We start from the raw sequence: 20,104 nt of genomic DNA on the forward strand, positions 1-20,104 counted from the left end.
GCAACAAAAGCTGTCCTGTTTAAACTCATGTCTTCATTCTGGGAAATCTATTTTATAATCTTGCATATATCAAACATAAATACATTAAACCAGTCATACCTCAAATCCTGAACATCATGGATATATCACTTAATCAACTCACTGATGGTTAAACATTTCACAGTTTTTTATTTCCGCTTAGAATGAGTATTATAAATACTATGTTTGGGTCAACAAGGTGACTAGGCAGGAAAAGGCACATGCTACACAAGTCTGAAGACCCAAGTTCAATTGTCAGACCCACAAAAGGATAGATGTCGAGAAACACAGACAGAAACAACAAACTGTACCTAGAGATGAGACAAAATGTTTACCTGTCTGAAGGCATGTCACTGGCAATCTGGTGCTTCACTCCTGATCCATTTTTAATAGAATCCTGTCTTGTGAGCCCATGAGCTCGGCCTTTCTCAACTGCAGGTACTGATAAGTCACCTGGGGCTCCTTGGAACTGGGGCTGCTCGTGTAGTTTTGCTTTCTTCTCCTGAGGGGCTTCCTCATTTCGAAGCCCTCGAAGAACCTTTTGATCAGGTTGCTGCAGTGTATTAGAACCACTATTATAAAACCATGCTCCTGATTTAGTGAGGATTTCTTGTTGTTTTCGGCACAAATTACACACCCACATAACCTGCACACAATGACACAAAAAGAAAAGAGAAAGAAATCAGTCTCCCTACATAGTGAAAAATGAAAGGTAAACAAAAGGAGAGAATACTCAAGCCAACAAAAAGTTACATGGTTGTACTTCTGAAGTTAAAATATCAGGATTAATTGCTGACATAAGTTAAATCCTTTAATTTTTACAGGGTAATTATAATGAAATTATACTGACAGAAAAACTCACATCAAAATACTAGTTTTTTGTTTGTATTATCTTTATTTAGTTAGAAGCATAACATAGTAAACCGAAGATGAATTTGAGAGACAGTCGATTTCAAATGTATCTCTAAAATCGGGAAGTAAAACTTTCAGCAAGGTAATAAACCTTCCAATGTATAGAACATGGTTTCTTTAACAAAGGATAGAGGTAAAATAATAGTACTTATTTTCTTATATTGTTTTTTAAAATAGAAATCAGTTATAAAATCCCTGTAATACATTTCCAGTAAATTAACTGTTAATATTAGGGTAAAATTATCTACCACCAACTATATATTATATCCTTTTTAAAAGAATTTTATTTATTTTAAGTAGCTCCTAATGACAAAAAAAAACCTAAGAACACTACTTATTTCTCTAAAACCTATTAATTGGTCAGAATTTGTAATGATATACTTAATTCTTTTACCTTCACATCTACATTTATTTTTATACTATTCACAATAGCAATATATCTAATCTAAACATCCATCAAGAGATGAATAGATAACGCATATGTGGAAAACAGGAAAACATTCACAACCGATTCTTATTCACCAATAAGGAATAATCATGATGTGCACAGGAAAACAAATGCAGCAGGAGATCTCTACGTTGTGAAACAGGCCAGATGCAGAGAGAAAAATATTGCATATATTCTCTCACATGCTGACTCTATATTTAGGGATAAAGAAAGGGGAGGAATAGGCACTAGTGCAGTGGAGAGGCATGAATGAGTGGGCAGGGGGAAGAAGGGAAAGAGAGTGAATATGTTGCACGGTTGATGGATAGACAGACAGACAGACAGATAGACAGACAGACAATAGATAGATAGATAGATAGACAGACAGACAGACACACACACACACACACACACACACAGGCAAGGTACTAAGGGAAGTTAGAGAGAACAGAGAGTAAACAGAGAGTAGAGAGGAATAAATCTAGTAAAAGTACCTGATACAACAAATGTCCATCAATAAAAATATTTCCACATATACAAGATATACTTAATTTTTATTACACATTTTTGGACTTTTTTCATATTTAAATGACTTACAACAATATAAATAATTATAGTAAAATAAAGCCCTGTTTCTGCACAGTAATTAAAAACAAAACAGAAATAAGCTCATAAGATGTTGTAAGTCATTAAATATGAAAGAAGTCTAGAAACATGAAGTGTGTGTGTGAAAGCCAGTGTAAATAAGCACATGGCCAGTACTTGTTTTAAATATGTGATTACCTTGCATTTCATGAATGTATAGCTTATTTATTATTCTTAGATCTTTTGACTAACCAAAAGAAGATTTTTGAGATACGAAACGGTTTTTCTGGCCACATAGCAATAATGTCCTTAGGTTACTGGGTTCTGAAAAAAATCTTTCAATTGCAAATGAAGCACAGGGTGGGTATCGTCATGGTTGGGAAGAGGGGAGGAAAAGGCCATTGCTGGCTAATGTGCATAGTTTATCGTTCAAATTCATAAGAAAGTTTTCAAAGATAGTTAAGATAACTATCCATGACTGCATCACCTGCTGTTTTTTCACTGAGATAAGAGTGTTTGTGTAAAATATCACTTAAATGATTTGCTTAATGTTCCACTTAAGCAATTTGTATAATTTGTATAGTTTGTTTATTATGATTATGACTTTTGTTCTACCATTGCATGGGAAATACATTCCTTTATTCAGTACTAATTGCTATTTTAATTGGAAGCAAAGGCTCTATCTTTTACTAGCATAATAAGAACATAAAATTTATAATTGCTAAGATCTACATGCTTACTAGCTTGAAGTCATTTGAAACAATCATGAAGAAAACATAATAAGGTATGCGCTACTGTAAAACCAAGATATATGTTGCATCAATTCTCAAATAGGTTACTCATCAATAATATCAATGTGTGCCAATTTTATTTTTAAATAAATAAGTAATTTTAACAAAACACTGTAATCTTACTCAATTTTATAAACAAACTCCACAGTTCAAATTTCATTTTCTATTATTGCTATGAATATCAATATAAATATATTCAAATGCATCAGTTAATTTGAAAATCAAATTATATACAAATGATAACCAAGATATGACCTGTGACAGAAGAAGGTACCTACAGACCTCTTTTAAGATACTTTAAAAATAAATGAAAAAGAGTTGCTGGGAACCAAGCCAAGTCACTTACCAGGCAAATTCTTTTTCACTGAGCTAAACTCTCCACACTAACAAATAAAATCTGCATTTCTTTTTTCTTATTGTATTTCTTTTGTTTTTTATTGGTTAGTTTATTTCCATTTATTTACATTCCATTTATCTACTCCCTCCCAGTTTACCCTCCACAAACTCTCTATCCATTTCCCCTGACTCTATGAGGGTGCTCCCCCACCCTAACTTTTCCATTTTAAACAAATTACTACTCCTATTGGAATGATAATCTGTTAAAGGACTCTAAAATTTAACTGTATTTGGAATAAGTCACATCCATTAAAAAATAACATCCTATATTAACCTCTGCAAAAAAGATCCAGAACTAATATATATTCAAGATGTTTGCTTGAAAGAACTACAACAAAAGGATCCCAGTGCATTTTAATGGAGACAGATAGAAAGTATCCTTAATGTAGAAAACTACGAAGGCAGCTTATTTAAAAAATAACCTAAAACTGAGTGATAGTGCATCCTATAACCCCAGCACTGAGAAGATGGAGGATGGAGGATCAGAGAGTCAAGGCGAGCCTTGGCTTCAGGCAGAGTTTGAACCCAGCCTGGGCTGCATGAGACCTTCCTCAAAAAATAAAAAATAAAATAAAATAAAAAAGAAGGGTGTGGGGGCATTAGGAGAAAGAAAGAGAGAAAGGGGGTGGACTGGAAGTAAAGGGGGGCAGTGGAGAAGGAAGGAAGGAAAGAAGGAAGGAAGGAAGGAAGGAAGGAAGGAAGGAAGGAAGGAAGGAAGGAAGGAAGGAAGGAAGGAAGGAAGGAAGGGTGTCAGGGACGGGTGAGAAAGCACAGTTAGGTGATGAATGTAAACACAAGATGCTGTATAAATATATATTTACCAAAAGAAAGGGAGGAGAGAAGGACAGATGGATGGAGAGAGAGAGACAGAGAGAGAGACAGAGAGACAGAGACTGAGAGAAACAGAGAGACAGAGGGAGCGAGCAAGCTTTTTAAGCTACCTGGTTTATCATCCACTTCAGTGCAGTCATGAATTTAAGCGAAAGAGTTGTGAAAGTCCAATGCCTTACTATGTCTTTTAAGGAACAAAAGTCAGAATAACTGGAAGCTCACACCAAAATTAATTTATTATATACTCTGACTGTGCTGTTAGGATTAAAGTTCCTATAATGGGAGTGGAACTTGAAGGCAAAAAAAAAAAAAACAAACTCAAAATAATAATAAAATTAATAATAATGATGATAATAATAATAATTCTGTGAGCCTAAGTGAAACTTTAAGCCTGAGTGACCACCACACTAGTGTGGATTTCACATAGAATAACTACTACTACACTGAGCTACAAGAATTTGTTTTTAATTTTATCATTTTAGTTGATAGCATGGCCTTAAAGAATTTCCAGTCTTTTTAAAGTTTGTGATCTACTGGAATGTATTACTAGAGCAATATTTCACTGGGGTATTAACAGTCTGAGCACTATTCAGCGAGCCACAAGGACTCCCAGCTTCACATCCCATGAAGTAATGTGGGTTGGCCTGAAATCGCAGGCATATTTAGACTACAGAAACTAGAAAAAATTACAAAGAGATTTTTCTAGAGGTCAGATGTCAGCACAATATTTACTCGACTGAAATAATGACACCATATTCAATATTCATATACAAACCTGAAGTAAGCTGTAATTTACCATAAAAATTCATTCAGAGCATAAAATTCTAATTTATGTACAGATGAGAAAATAACTATTAAAACTAATTTATATTTTTTATAGATTCAGACAACCTTACTAAATAACTAATATATACCAAACACTGCATGGAATTGGTGAATAAGATCAATAGATGTAAATTTCATTGTGAATTTTAAAGAATAGAAGGAGAGAAAACAAGAAAACAAGTGACCAGAAATATTGCTTCTATTTCACTTACGAGTGCTATGAAAGAACTACAGTCACAACAGGTCCATTATTGTCCGACGCTGTTAGGGGAAAGTGAGGACACAAGGGACATTGGCAAGACCCCAAGACTCCAGAGAGGCCAGGCCATCACATTGCCCATTACCAGATATCTGTGTCTCATAACGGGCAGAATTTAGAGATATTTGGGCAAATACCTATAAGTTATTCCCTCAATTTTGCTAAGGTGGATTTTCAAAGTTAGTATATTGGCATATGTCCTCAAGTATTAAGGCTTTCAAACAGGTCACTGTAATCCTTATATAAAAGGCTGCTGAAATACAGTAAAAAATAAATAAATAAATAAATAAATAAATAAATAAATAAATAAATATCAGATGCATGCTTCATCTGATAACCCTGAGTTAAGTAGCAAGACACTGTGCCTTCCCCATAAACAGTGACATGCCGTTTCAGGCTACAGCCACATATCTAAGCTAAAGCAGGCTAATGAGATCTTTGATAAGTATCTAGGAGATTGTAAAACCAAGGTTTAAACTTAGGCATTTCTAAGGCTGAGACACTGCATTCTTCTCTGTTGGCTACTGTTGTGCTTTAAAAAGTAACTAGCCAAAATATACCTTGTTTTCTCTGTTATTTATCTGATTTTCTTCAATAAATGAAGAAAGCAGCCAGGCCTACCTGGCTATTCTGTTACTTATATGAACAACTTTCAGACTTGAGTTATTGCAAGGCAGCACTTTTTTATTTAAGTCACTGTACTTAGAGCACGGGTGTCAATGCCGAATGACTCCACATGTTAGTTAAAGAAGTAAGCAACCATCTGCCGAGCACACCAGGCACACCAGGCACAACTGGCTTTACCTCTGTCTGCATTTTCTACCCTCCCCAGTTCACATCCACACACAAATACACAAAGACAGAGGGATAAGGGTTTGTTTTTGTTTACTTTTCTTGTATATACACCTAGAAAATATTAACATAACCTGGACAATATACATTCTCCAAACACCATTTGGCTTGAAATAATGAATTTTTTATATATAAAAAAACCTCCACATCTTAGGTCATAAAGAAAGGCTTAATTTAAAAAAGAAATCAAAATTATTTCTTGTATAGTATCAGACTTTAGTGGGATAAAACTAGAAATCAAATAGGAAGTACATGTAGGGAAACTATTCAAACACTGAGAAAGTCACTGAAGAAGCCAGAGAGGAAACTAAAAAACATAGAAACACACAGGCTTATATGAGATGTATAGATATAGATTTAGATACCATTCAAGCCTGTGTGTCTGTGTCTGTGAGTCTGTGCGTGAGTCTGTGCATCTGTGTGTGTCTGTGTCTGTGTGTGTGTGTGTGTGTGTGTGTGTGTGTGCCTGTGTGTCTGTGCACACATGCAATGATAGGAGTGTAGTGTCCCATCATTTCCTTGAGAAGTACCCAGTTAGTATTCTTCAAGAGAAGAGTTCCTGGGAATGGAGTCTCTTGGCACATGCCAAGTATACAGTCTACCGCAGAGTGACAACCTCAGCTCAGCTGTATATATTTTGTATTGGTATTTTTACAATTTTATTCTCTTTATCAATGTTTTCTTTAAATGAGATTTTAGGGAGAAATGGATTAGTGATCCTCAAAGCAAATTTGTCATTAAGAAGTATTTAATTCTATATTGACTCTTATCAAAATAGGTCACTGCTGAATTCAAAATAAATATGTAACATTAAAATCTTTACATCTGAATTCCAAATTGTAATTTAAGTTTAAATTCTTCTAAATAATTTTAAAAGAGAAATGAAATGTCAAAACAAAATGACAAGCTTATCTTACAAGACAAGGACTCTGAGCCCTGTGCACCACTTGGCGGTGCTGTTGCACTTTGTTCAGTCACACTGAACTTTCATTCATTGCTGTGGGTACCTCACTATCAATTTCCTGTCTCTCCCTACGCTGGAGAGAAGTAAACAAAACTTCTATTAAAGATACAATAACATTAGACACAAATAATCAGGCTTCGGTAGCTATTCTTGGTTGTCAACTTGATTACATCTGGAATTAACTAAAACACAAAAGGCTGGGCACAGCAGTAAGGGTTTTGTTTTGTTTTGTTTTGTTTTTCCTAATTAAATCCTTTGAAGTGGGAAGGCCCACTTCTAATCTGTATCTTTGAGGCAGGAAGATAAAATTTTGATCCAGATTTGCTGAGGTGGGAAGATTCACTTTTAATATGGGTCACCCCTTCTGCTGGCAACCTATGTAGAGGACATGCAAGAAGGAAGTTCTCTGTCTTTGGCTACTTGCTCTGGTTCTTACTAGCAGCTCCAGCACATACCAAAGACCAGCTGACACAGCCAGCTTGTGGATCAAACAGCTACCGCGTTCTTAAATCTTCTGTTGCTAGACAGCCATAGTTGTGTTAGCTGGACCATACAGCCTGCAAGCCATTCTAAATGTGTGTGTGTGTGTGTGTGTGTGTGTGTGTGTGTGTGTGTGTGTTTAATGTTTTTAGAACTCTGATCCCTATCCTATGTTACAAAGTGTGGTATTACTTAGAACTATTTCCTACTGCATATGAACAATTCAAACATTCAAATATACTATCAGTTGATAGATTTTCATAATTTAGGAGAACTATATGTAGGTCATTTGAACAACAACAACAACAAAAAAAAACTGTGCTCTCAAAATTTGGTGCGAATAAGTTTTCATAAAATACAAAGCATATTCTCCCAGAAATCTTCACTAAAAATGGAGAACATGAGAATTTCTAAAAAGAATATATTCAAATAAACAAGGAGCTAGACATAGTTACTGAAGACTCACAGCTGTAGGAAAGACGCTACCTGAGCAAGGCGGAAGTGCAAGCCTAGAGACGGCGGGTGAAACTCTAACGGAGCAAGCGCGGTGGCAGGGAAGTCCCTAGAACATGCTCGGGGAGGACAGACTTACAGACAGCCTCAACACATGGTGCTTTATTTACTTGATTCTCAGACGCTACTAGCTACTCTACCAGACATCCTCCAAAGTTTCCTACACACTAACGTTCAGAGCCACAGACTGCGCCATGGACTTGCTGCTGCCACGTGTGCTTCTCGTCCTGAGCGACTTGACGGTGGTAACTTCAGTGATGACATATGGCCATCTGATGGACTCCACACGGGAGATGCACTATTATGAGAAAGCTGAGCTAAACTGCAGAAGTATCCCTGCAGAAGCTCAAAGAGCACAGTGTCCTATCTAAGCCCCAGTGTTTTACACTATGATTCACCTCGAGTTCAAGTCCAAAGAGGAATCACAGAGCTTTGCCCTATTCTTCCTGCAATCTTCCCTGAGGCACTAAGGGCAACTGCTTATCTTCCCGGTTTGCTCCAGGTCAAAAATCTTAGAATAAAATACTCTTCCTCTCATATCTTACATATACTGTATTAGAAACTTTTCCCTCTGCTTTTAAAAACGTATCTACACAAATGACATCACACTACCTCAACTACCTAACCAACCATCATCAAGCACATAAATTATTGCCATAGCCTCCTAACTACTCTCTCAGCTTCCATCCTTCCCCCACTAATGTATTTCAACAACACCATCAAGTAGGTGTTTCTCAATGTTTCAAACTCTTAAGAAAGATCATCGGCCATCAGAACATTTGAATGCTTTCTCCTCTGAGAGAATAAGCGTCAGAGCCTTTACAATGAAGCAGAGGCCTTTGGATCTCCCTATGGCATTTTTGATCGCTGAGCTCTCCGCCTCTGTCTGTGATTATTTGTTCTTCCCGTGCTGAATTCCACTGTTGTTCTTATGAATACACTCTGATCACAGGGCACGTGCACTCCATCTGTGGAATACACAAGGTTAACTCACTTTCCTCTTTCAAGTTAACCTGTCCCTTTTTAAGGCCAAATGAGAAATAAAATTCCAGAACCACTGTTTTAGTTAGTGTTTCACTGTGTGTGTGTGTGACTCTGTGTGTGTGTGTGTGTGTGTGTGTGTGTGTGTGTGTGTGTGTGTGTGTAAGGATAAGTAAGAGAGAGAAAGGGGAACTAAAGAGATCCCTTAGTCAGTTATGCGCTTGCTGCACAGTCATGAGATTAAATCCCCAGCACTCCCATAAAAAGCGAGTGGTAAATGGGTAGGCAGAGCCCGGAGGAGCCCTGGAACTTCATGGCCAGCTAGCCTAGCCAAATGCAAAGCTCTAGATTCAGAGACCTTGTTTCTTGGAAGGAGGGGAGGGGGTTGGGAGGGAGGGAGGGAGGGCAGTAGGTGAAAACTGCATCTAATGCCCTGCAATTGAAGTTATAGGTTTTTGTGAGCTACCATGTGAATGCTGGGAATCAAACCTAGGTCCTCTATAAAAGTAACTAAGCCCCTCAGCCATCTCCCCATCCCTTGAAATCTAGATTTAATGTTAGCAGGGAGGAGAAGGACTAGTAAGCAGATGATACGAAGTAACAACTGACGGTGAACATGAGCAAAGTACAATTATATATAGATAATTGCCATAATAAACTCCACTAGTATATATACCTACCAAAAGATTAATTTAAAAGTCACTGGAAATAAAACCTTTCCCAAAACCAAATTTGACAGAGAAATTTTAATAAACAAAGCAACTAAGATCACAGCAAACTGCAAGACAAACAAGCAAAAGTAAACATGCTAAGGTTTATAAGGAATGACAGGAACACTGTAACCTAGACATGGAACACTGCTAATGATCTTAAGTAGGTTAGTTATAAACAAGCTATAATGTCATGTTTTTCACTCCAATAAGCAAGTGTTATAACTTTTAAAAATATAATCTGCATATATATCATGATTTATTAACCTAGTTTCTAAATTCATCTGTATTTAACTTTTTTAAAAATGGGGAATGTCTTGAAAAAGAAAGAAACATGGTAGTTTCCTATTATAAATGTAAACTCTAGAATAAATTTGTAGATTTTATATTAGTATAAATGAACTTGTATAAACAGCTAAAACAAATACTTGCATATTAAATGTGCAGTTGTGGAAACTTGGAATACATAACCAAGATTATAAAGCACAGTGCTGGGATTTAAAACTTGACAAGATCCTAACTCGGACAGAAGAGATGCTGTAAAATGCAGTTCTAGGGTAAGGAATAATTCAAGATATAATTTACCTAGTATGCGTCATAAATTACCAGTAAAGTAGATTGTCAGAACACAGTCAAAAATAGAGGCTAGTGAAGAAAATCCGAGTGCTTGTGAGAAAATTCTGAAGAAACAAGAGTCTTGTGACCTTAATTTATTCAAAAACATGGAATTTTTCTTGGAATGTGTTTTTGTGCCCTTTCCAGGAATAGCGGATAGGAGTGAACTTACTTTGGATTATTCATTACAACTGGCTACTGTTATTTGTTTTATATGCCTCTATGGGGAATAGGTTTTTGCCATGTGTGGCTTGTCCTCGTGGTTGTCCGCTTTGTTCATGTGGTTTCTCCATCTCTCGGGGTGTAAACTGTCTGACTCTCTGAGTAAAGCTGGCTAGTGCATGAGACTTCAGGCCCCTTCATTGGTTGGCTTCACTCTCCCAGGTCCCACCACCAACTAGAACAGTAAATAGTAGGTCGTACTTTAAAACATTGTTTGTGGTATCTAATTTTAAAATAATAATAATTTAAGTAATGCTGTTTATCAATTTGCCATCTGTTAAAAATTATACAAATTTAAGAAAGTATATGAAAGCAGTCAACAAAAGGCCTTGGGGGAAGAAACCTTTGACTACGGCAGAATACAGAGCTAGAGTTTCCTTCTGTTTTCTGCTGTCAAGAAACCATTGCCAAACAACATTATGAAACCATCTCCATAAAGCTTCTATTATCTGCAAAACATAAACTCCAAAGAATGTGAATACTTACTAATACTGCGAGTAGAAAACAAAGCACTAGCAGCCTACAAGCAATTATTCAAGGCTATTTTGAAATGCTTTACAAATTAATATCACTCACTGTTGAAGCCAGGAAATATTACACAAGAGATTATTATCAATGTAGTATAAAAGAATAGCAAAAAGATATTAGCTGATAAGCCCACTGCTGTGATTTTATTAAAGCATGGTAAAAATAGCACTGGGCTTTAGAAAGTTTATAAAACTGCAGGGGGTATGATTTAGATTAAGGTAGAAATTTTGGTAGATTCCTCATCTATGCATATTTCCAGTCATTCCAGATAAAATTAAAAACACATCTAAGGAGATTGTGGTGCCCATGGAATCGCCAGGGAATCAACTGATAAAGAAATTTTAAACAGTGAATATTCATACGCAAGTTATACTGGTTTACTTAGCATTTACATAGGGATCTTTATGTGAGTAGGTAAGGAAGCAGAGGTAAAGGGGAACGCTGCTGCTTAGGATGCTTTCTCTTCATCTATCCCTTTTGAATTATTGAGAAAATCTTTCATTCAATATATTTTGATCATTGTTTCCTCTCCCCGCACCTCCTTCCAGATCCTCCCCCCAACTCTATACCCCCAGCCTTCCCTCTCTCTCTCTCCCAAATAAACATGAAAAAAACAAATAAACATGAAAAAAAAGTAGAATTGCAAAGAGAATAAGAAATGGACACATGCACACAAAAACAAAATCCATAAAAACACAAAATCAGAAAGCATAATACTTGTGTAAATGCCAGTAAGACAAAAAAAAGTCCATTCCATTCGCCTGGTGACATATTTTACATTAATATTTAGCCTTCTTGGTTCAGCCTCTATGAAAACACAGTCACAAGCATTCCCAGAAGTGTTGTCTTTTAGATTATTCTAAATCCAGGCAGTTGGTAATGAAGATTAACTTCACAATTGTCATGGTTAATGCTTCAGTGAGTAATCACAAGAAATAAGCTTGTATGTAATACTTGTAACTTTAAAACACTTATATTCATAAAGATCTGTTCTCAAAATGATGAGTCCTAATTGGAATGTCAAATGCTACCATTAAAATGGAAATTATTATAATATCATTAATATAATGGCATTAAAATTTTCAAGTGATGCATGAGTGAGTAACGACTTTAAAACAAAGTTTTTTTGTCCCACTAGGATCACATTAAGAAATCCAATTAAATATTTAAAGGAAAAGGCAAGCATATAATTTCAGAGCCAAAAGATGATGGCAGGTAGATCATGAATTCAAAGATAACGGATTATGAGTCCTACATCCTCCTGGACTACGTATGCTAGCAAGACTCAAGCTCAAGTTTAAACAGGTAAGTAACAATTATCACTGCATGGAGCTAGGGAATATATGGACAGTCAGTGAGCAAAGTGTTTTGCTCATGGTTGGTGAGGAACTGGGTAGAAAGAGAGGGTCTCCAGGGTTCACTGGCTAGCAAGGCTAGCCAAAATTGTGAGCTCCGCATTCAATGAGAGATCCTCTCAAAAACATAAGATGGAAAGCAACAAAGGAAGACACTAGACAGCAACCCTGGCCTCCTCATGACAGGCAAGCACACATAGATATGCATACAACACATACACATACACATACACAGGGAGAGAGAGAGAGAGAGCATAAATAATCAATACCAACATCTGTTTAAACTGGAAACTTTTATTAACTAATTTTCATTTGGCTGATTAGGTTGAACGACTAGATAATCTTTGCCTATTAGCTGATATGTTCCATTTCTCTACAAACTAAAATCAAGATAGTCAGTTGGAAGAGATAGTAAAATAAGTGAGCAATTGAGAATGCAAAAAATAATTTTGTCAGTAAAAATTGTAATTTGCAGAATACTAAAATTAACATTTTTCAAATCCTTCTTAAGCTATTGGCTTAAACAAGGTATTTCTAAGTCAAAGAGAAACAAGGATAGTCATCTGATAATTATCAGTAATGCCTTTTTGGTATAACTCCCAGAAACTGACAGAATGAATCACTAACTCAGTAATGAATTTTTCAAGTCTAATACTTTAGGTTCTTTGCTTTCTGCAAACTGAAGGAAAACCTAAATTAGTGGTCAACTGGTGTATAATTTAAGATAATTTTTGATGATATACCTCCTCACTTTTTTGTCACAAAACTTGGGAAAATTCAGAGAACTGAGTGAATTGTTATAACTGAACTTCTACTCAAATGGCTTCATTACTGAAAAAAATTCCTCAGCAAATAAAGCAAAGAGAACTGATCTACCAAGGTTTATAAGTTACAATTACCAAGACAAATATGAACTTTGAAAGATAATCAATCTACCCATTTCCTTAAGATATAAGTTTCTAGTGAAATTTTCTTAGATTTATTACTTTCAATTAAAATTTGTACTTCTTATTTTAATAATTGTGTATTAACTGTTATTGTAATTTAACTCAATCCAGTAAAAAAAATTTAGTCTTTAAACCCTCTCATCACTAGAAATATCTGAATATCTCATTTCAAATAATACGCATATTTTTGTGACTATAAAAAGATGTTTTTTAAATATATACACAAGTATATTCTCTCTTTGGATTTATAGAAAATTACTATGAAAAACATGTTATATGTAGAAGAAATACTATGAGGAATATGAGGAGTAATGCTCTCACCAAAAGTCATAGACTATTAAAGAAAAAGCCCATGACAGGCATGGGCTATCTACCTCCATGCTGCTAGGGGCTCAGAGGCAATTCTGGCTACTGCTATTGCTCTTGGTTGACTGACAGGACTTGTGGGTAAACTCTCCTATGATTTTCTGTACTTACTTATTCCACGGCTGCAGATGCCACACACTTTGGCCACGGGACTTGGAGAAATAAAGCTATATGGACCTAGCAGCTTTCTTCCTGATGACTGACTGCCATCGAGCCAGAAGTTGCTATGTAGGTTGCCAGATGAAATCCCTTCCCAACATCTCGCTCAGCTGTGAATACTGTGAAATGCAATAATGACTGGTCTGGCAAGATAAGCCCAACAATGCAATAGAGGAATTAACATACTGGAGTTAACCAGCATCCAGTTGGCATAAAGTCCTGTGCAATAGGAAGGAAATCATACCTAGTACTGAAAACCTAGCAAAGAACCCATGTTGGAGAGCTCACATAACCCGAGAGGAGAATATACTACTAGCATTCTGCAAACCTGACATTATAGCCAACTGTCTTCTAAATACTATCCTTTCAAGCATGAACCACAACTGACAAAGTGCAGAGAATGAGCGGCTGTGGCGTACACACACCAAATGGGACATATAACAGCCTGTACCAATGGCTCAGGGGACAGGTACATCAGCATGCTGGCAGTAATATAAAGGTTGTAGAGGTACTTATTAAAACAGTTGCGATGCTTACAGATGTCAATAATAGAAATATATATTTTCCATAATTATTTGAAATTATATAATTCTGCTTAGTTTTTTTTTTTCCAAAAATACACCCTAAAGGACCAGAGCTAGAAAACCAGAAAACTCCAGTGAAAAAGCGTCTTCTGGGCAGAACTTGGATGTTGCACCTGTGACCTCTCAACAACTATGGTTACTTGCACAAGACCTCCCCAAGATCAACCCAGACAACATTTCAGCATGGATGAGGGAGGGTTCACAAGCCCTCCCCTCCAGGTGAGGAGCTATCAGCTCCTGGAATTGGAAAAGAAGCTTTGTTATTTTAGGGATGAGGCCTCTGGCGTGCTGCCTCTGTCCTACTGGTCAACCCTATACACATGTGCATAAGGGGAAAACTGACTAGATGTAGAGTGTATGTAGATGTGTGTGCGAGTGTGTATCTATATGTGTGTGTGCACATGTGTGCATGCGTGTGTGTGTGTGTGTGTGTGTGTGTGTGTGTGTGTAAACAGACTGTGAACTTGAGGAGGAGTGGGGAATACAGTAGGAATTGCTGTAGGAATATAGGATCAAAATAATCAATAATAATAATATATAAAATTCTCCAAAAATAATAACTGTAGAGAAAATATAAAGTACATTTTCAGAAACAAGGAAAGAAAACTATCCCTGGTAGGAATTTCCCCACCAAGAGACTGCCCAAAAGCTAGTAGGCATCTAGGATAAATCTACCCAGCTTATGAAGTAATTCATACTAATATTCTACCTAATCACCATGTGTAAAGTGCTTCTGTAAGAAATGGATCATAAACTCCTGCAGGGCATGCTTAAGACCTATGTCCTTCCTCAATCTCAATAACCGCACCACAGCTTTAGTAGTGACTATTCTAGTAAACTCAAGTCTACATCCCTCTCAATACTCACACACTGTTACCTTTCTATGGTAATATGAAATAATACCTATTTAAATTAATCATTCCCTGAAGTGGGAACTTAAGGGTTTTTTGGAAAGTCAGTCGGATGGTGTTGTGCTGGGGCAAACACTTGAAGGAACGTTTTGTAAAAGTGGAATCAGGTGTGAAAGGCTAAGGACTCCTGAAGGAATGTTTTACTGAAGCAGACACAGGAGGGAGGATGTTCTGCTAAAGCAAGCACGTGACGGGATATGTGATGAGAGATTCTTTGCTAACAGCATGCATGTATTGGTCCACCTTACACTGTGTAGCTGGGATGCCACAGAGAGAAACACGCCAAAAAGCTTCTGTTGGTGTGGTGCAATGTGTTGCCTCTTCGAAGGATTGGGCTGATTGGATCCATGTGCTGAGGCAAGCCCGGTGCTGAGGCAAGGTATATGGAGGACATGTGATGTTTGGAGGGGATAAACAGGACTCCACTGAGAGAAGAAGACAGAGCTTGGCTTGCTAGTGCAGCTAGCTGTGCAACACTTGTGGGTCTCACATCTTCACTGATCTTCACTTCCCTGAGAGAGGCACAGCTGAGAACTTCTCTTGGTGTTTCTTTCTGTTGGTCCTTCCTGCTGACTCAAGCTGAGGCTGAGGCCTGGCTGTCTCTGCTAGGTTGTGTCACTGCTGTTGCTAACCCGACTCTACCGAACTGGGCTGCTGGTGTATCCATGAGGTGTTTGCAAGTGGATCAAACTGCTGCTACCTGCTAACCTGTGAACTAAACTACTGATTTCCAGACAACACAGACAGGAGTTGCTCCAAAGAACCCTTTCTAAACAGGTCCACTTCCTCCGTATCATTTCTTTTCTATTACCTCTGGTGAGTGGTGAGTTACAAGGAAGGTTAAAGCATTTAAAAACCATCATTAAAAATAGGATTTGACAAACTTAAAGTTACAATGGCCAATGCATGCTAAATTAAGAAACAAGATGAGCTATTCAGTCTAAGCCAGGGCAGAGTGTGTATTATGAATAGCTTCTTTCTAATGGCTTACAGCATGAGTTATTACTACTTCATTTTATTCTATATGCATTTTCTATATTTGTACATCTAGGATCTGTTACATATTAGCTTCTGAATATGTTAGCACTGAAAAAAAAGCAGGGCTGATAGAGAAAACAGATATCTTAGCCCAACTACATATTAGAATTATCTCAGTAACTGCTACAAAAAAAAATTGTTCAGGACCACCACTGGATATTCTTATTCAGCTGGTTTAATGTACAAAGAAGTGTGCAAAATTTCTTTTTCAAAGCTTCCACACTCAGTTTGATACAATCAATTGAAAAACAGCCATTAGCTAATTCCTGAGATAAATCATGCCAAGTTTTCACTTTTGCTATAACCTGAAGACACCTGAGGTGCTTGAGGAGAGCGTCAAACACTGCTCTATAATCGCTGATGACCTAGTAGTCAATATCTCCTAAAGGCGCATTACTGACATTGACAAAAACACTTTCGATAAACTCACAGCTTTATGTTTGTAGTTTAGAATTTAAAATTACTAAGACATATTGTAAATGATAGAGCTTTCAGCTACAAAAACCCATGTGAAGTTCTCAAGTGTCGATGTTTAACTATTAGCACATAGGTACAGCAACAGTGTATGTGTTGGTCTGAATACAAAGGTTGTAAAAGTTCTAATTAAAACATTTGCAATGCTTAAGAATGTTAATAATAAAATACATATTTTTTCATAATTGCAAAAAAGTTATGTTACTTAATTCTGCTTAGATTTTTTTCAAAATTACACCCTGATCAATCATATGTTTTCAGAGTTACATAAGATATGGAATTAGAAAAATGTACACTTCGATATTCAAATATTTTAATGTGGTAAAAAAAAAAGTTAAACCAGCACCTAAAGAATGTAATATTCATGAAAAGTTCAAAATAAAAACATGAAATCAATAAAGTAAAATAAGTAAAAGTGTGGTGGCTGATGGAGCAGTTCTGCAGGTGGGGGGCCGGAAATAGGAGAAGGAAAGACTCAAGAGCAGCAGGAACGACATAGAAGACATGAGTCTTGGGTCCACATCAAGAGGTGCAGTCTGCAGGAGACAAAAGTAGGCTGGGAAGAGGGGCTCCTGCCAACACTCTGCAGCAAGACTGAGTGTAAGTCCACAGAGACTAGACTTGAGGACAGGACTGACCTCTGAAAGACCCAACAAGCAGTTGAAAGAGTCAGATGCAGATATTTATGCCCAACCAATGGACAGAAGCTGCTGACCCCCTGGGATTGAATTAGGGAAAAGTTGGAAGAAGCTGAGGAGGGTGACCCTGTAGGAGGACCAGCAGTCTCAATTAACCTGGACCCATAAGATCACTCAGACACTGGACCACCAACCAGGCAGCATACATCAGCTGATATGAGGCCCCCAACACATATACAGCAGAGGACTGCTGGGTCTGGGTTCAGAGAAGATGAACCTAATGCTCAAGAGTCTGGAAGCCCCAGGGAGTAGGTAGGTCTGGTGGGGTGGGGGATTGGGGACATCCTCATGGAGATGGGGGTGGGGAGGAGGTATGGGATGTGGAACAGCCAGAGGGTGAACCAGGAGGAGGATAAAATCTAGAGTGTTAAAAAAAGATTAAATAATTTTTTAAAAGGTTGCCTACTTGAATACCAGCCTAAGAAAATTTTCCTGCTGAGCTTATTTGCATCTAATAATTTCAAAACTATATTGAAAGTGAAATATATTTATATTTCACTCATTCAAGAAAGCAAGTATTCCCCCCAGAACTACTATGTAAAAAGAAAAGAACAGCTCCTGCCTGTTCATCACCCATTCAGTCTACAAGTGCTGCATAAACACAGACGATTACAAAGTCATTGTCCCTATCCAGATTAGTTAGCTATCTTCAGGTGAGCAGATGACCAAACTTAATAATTGTTAAGTAATTTGAACATCAACTATGTATTTCCAATATTTTAGTACTTATTAAATGTTTGTGGTAAATAAAATAAAATATAACTTCACTGCCTTCAGACAACCAATATGTAAGGTATAGGTAAGAGAGTAAATCTCAGCATAATATAATAAAGATAGAAGCAAAAACATACAAAGATCGGAAGAAGTATTAATAAAATCCTTTAGGTATTCTGTGACAGAAATATCTTACTAGCTTTAGAAGAACCTGTGTGACTTTGTTTATGGACAAAATAAAGTCGTCTCTAAATGGAATAAGCAAAGTGTGGAAAGAAAAACAATCATTAAAGACAATGGTGTCTTCTTAATCAAAGACACAATTCAAAAAAAAAACCTGAAAAGTAGAGGCTGGAGAAATGGCTTAGTAAAATGCTTGCCAATCAAGCATGAGGCCTGAGTTAAGATTCCCAGACCCATGCAAACCCGTCATGTATGACAGCATGTTCTGTAATCCCAACACTGGTGAGGCTTATGGCTGAAACAGGAAAATCCAAGTTCAGTGAGAAACCTTGTCTCAAAAACCAGTTAAAGGATAGGAGGGTGGATCTGGGAAGAATGGGAAGTGAATGTGATCAAGGTGCATTTTCTGAAAGTCTCAAATAATCAATAAAAATATTATGTTAGAAAAAATAGTTAAAGTAGAAAAGAATAGAAGACACTAGGAAAATTGGTCCAGCACTTATTAAAACTGCACAAACATCTCAGTGAAATCTATTATGATGAATATATAAAAATATACTTTAGAACAAAGTGAAGCCAGCACATCCTCTCTGCAGAAACAGTCCCTGAGGAGTCCACCACATCACTAAGTCAGGTCAGATACTGTGGTGGCCAGAGCTAAGGCAGAGCTATTCTTAGAGATCCAATTTGGCCACATCTCAGGTTGATTATACTCTGGTGGGCCACATGGTCTGAACCAAGAGAACCTGTTTTAATAAAGTGCTGAAACTTAATTCCTACTTTAGTTATATTTTCCTTTATACACAGGATTCCAGGCCAGAACTTCTTTCTTGCCTGTGTATGATGCTATCTAGTGTAAGCATTCAATATAATAAAAATGCAGAAAAGTGAGAGGTCCCAAGATATATGCTTGTCCTTAACAGCTTATCTTATGGTTTATATGAATAAGCAAATAAGCAGAACAAGTCATCGGTCATTCTATCAGACTTAAGGATCTTTGGACACAGAAAAAGACATGCCTTAGAATAAATATAGACAAATGCAGAGAACACAATAAACAACAATTGTGACAATGTCTCATTGGCTATTCACTTTTATTTTCTAAGTTCTCCTAAGATCAAATAATTTTACAAAAGATTAGGACACTGCTATAAACAAAGAAGCAATCACAAAGACTGATGCAGCTAATCGAAGTCCTTTAAAATGTCTGACACTGTTCTTAGATTGTAAATAATAAGCTTTCAAAAGGATGTAGAGATAGCAATTAAACACTGTTGATGGTGACATAAATTAGTACAAACTTTATGACAAACAACATGGTACTTCCTCAAAAGTAATTTGTAAATAACTACGATGTGATCCAACAACACACTACTGAGTATATTTCCAAGGGAAATGAAGTAAGAACAATGAGATGTCAGATCTTCTGTAATTACAGTAGCACTATAGAATCAACTTTGGTATCTATCAACAAATAAATGGATATATGAGATACAAACATGTAAATCTATAACAAATACATGCAATGGAATTCATATATAAGAAAAAACTCTTGTCACATCTGACAGCATGGATGAGTATGTTGTTATACAAAATAAGCCATGAAAAGTAAGATAAATAGCATATGGTCTTGCTCATGAGAAATCTAAAAAAAAATAATAATTTCCTAGGACAGAGTAGGATGGCAGTTACAAGGGAGAAGAAAGGACATTGGATACAGATTATATATTAATTTGGATAAGAGGTAGCAAGTGCCAGAATAGGGA

The 20,104-nt window shown here is 36.7% G+C and overlaps 1 protein-coding gene across 44 annotated transcripts in view; it reads right to left on the bottom strand.

The window, feature by feature from the left end:
* The window catches only part of Rims2 (regulating synaptic membrane exocytosis 2), a 522,550-nt gene that overhangs the window by 361,778 nt on the left and 140,668 nt on the right, over window positions 1-20,104 (bottom strand). For all 44 annotated transcript variants that reach the window (XM_085831890.1, XM_085831897.1, XM_085831895.1 and 41 more), the window contains one exon: window positions 354-664. In XM_085831890.1, coding sequence (XP_085688016.1) covers window positions 354-664 — 311 coding nt within the window. The remainder of the gene's footprint in view (window positions 1-353; window positions 665-20,104) is intronic.

Source organism: Mus caroli, unplaced genomic scaffold (assembly GCF_978045245.1).
Source record: "Mus caroli unplaced genomic scaffold, Mus_caroli_1 scaffold_16, whole genome shotgun sequence".
In the NCBI taxonomy this organism is placed as follows: domain Eukaryota; kingdom Metazoa; phylum Chordata; class Mammalia; order Rodentia; family Muridae; genus Mus; species Mus caroli.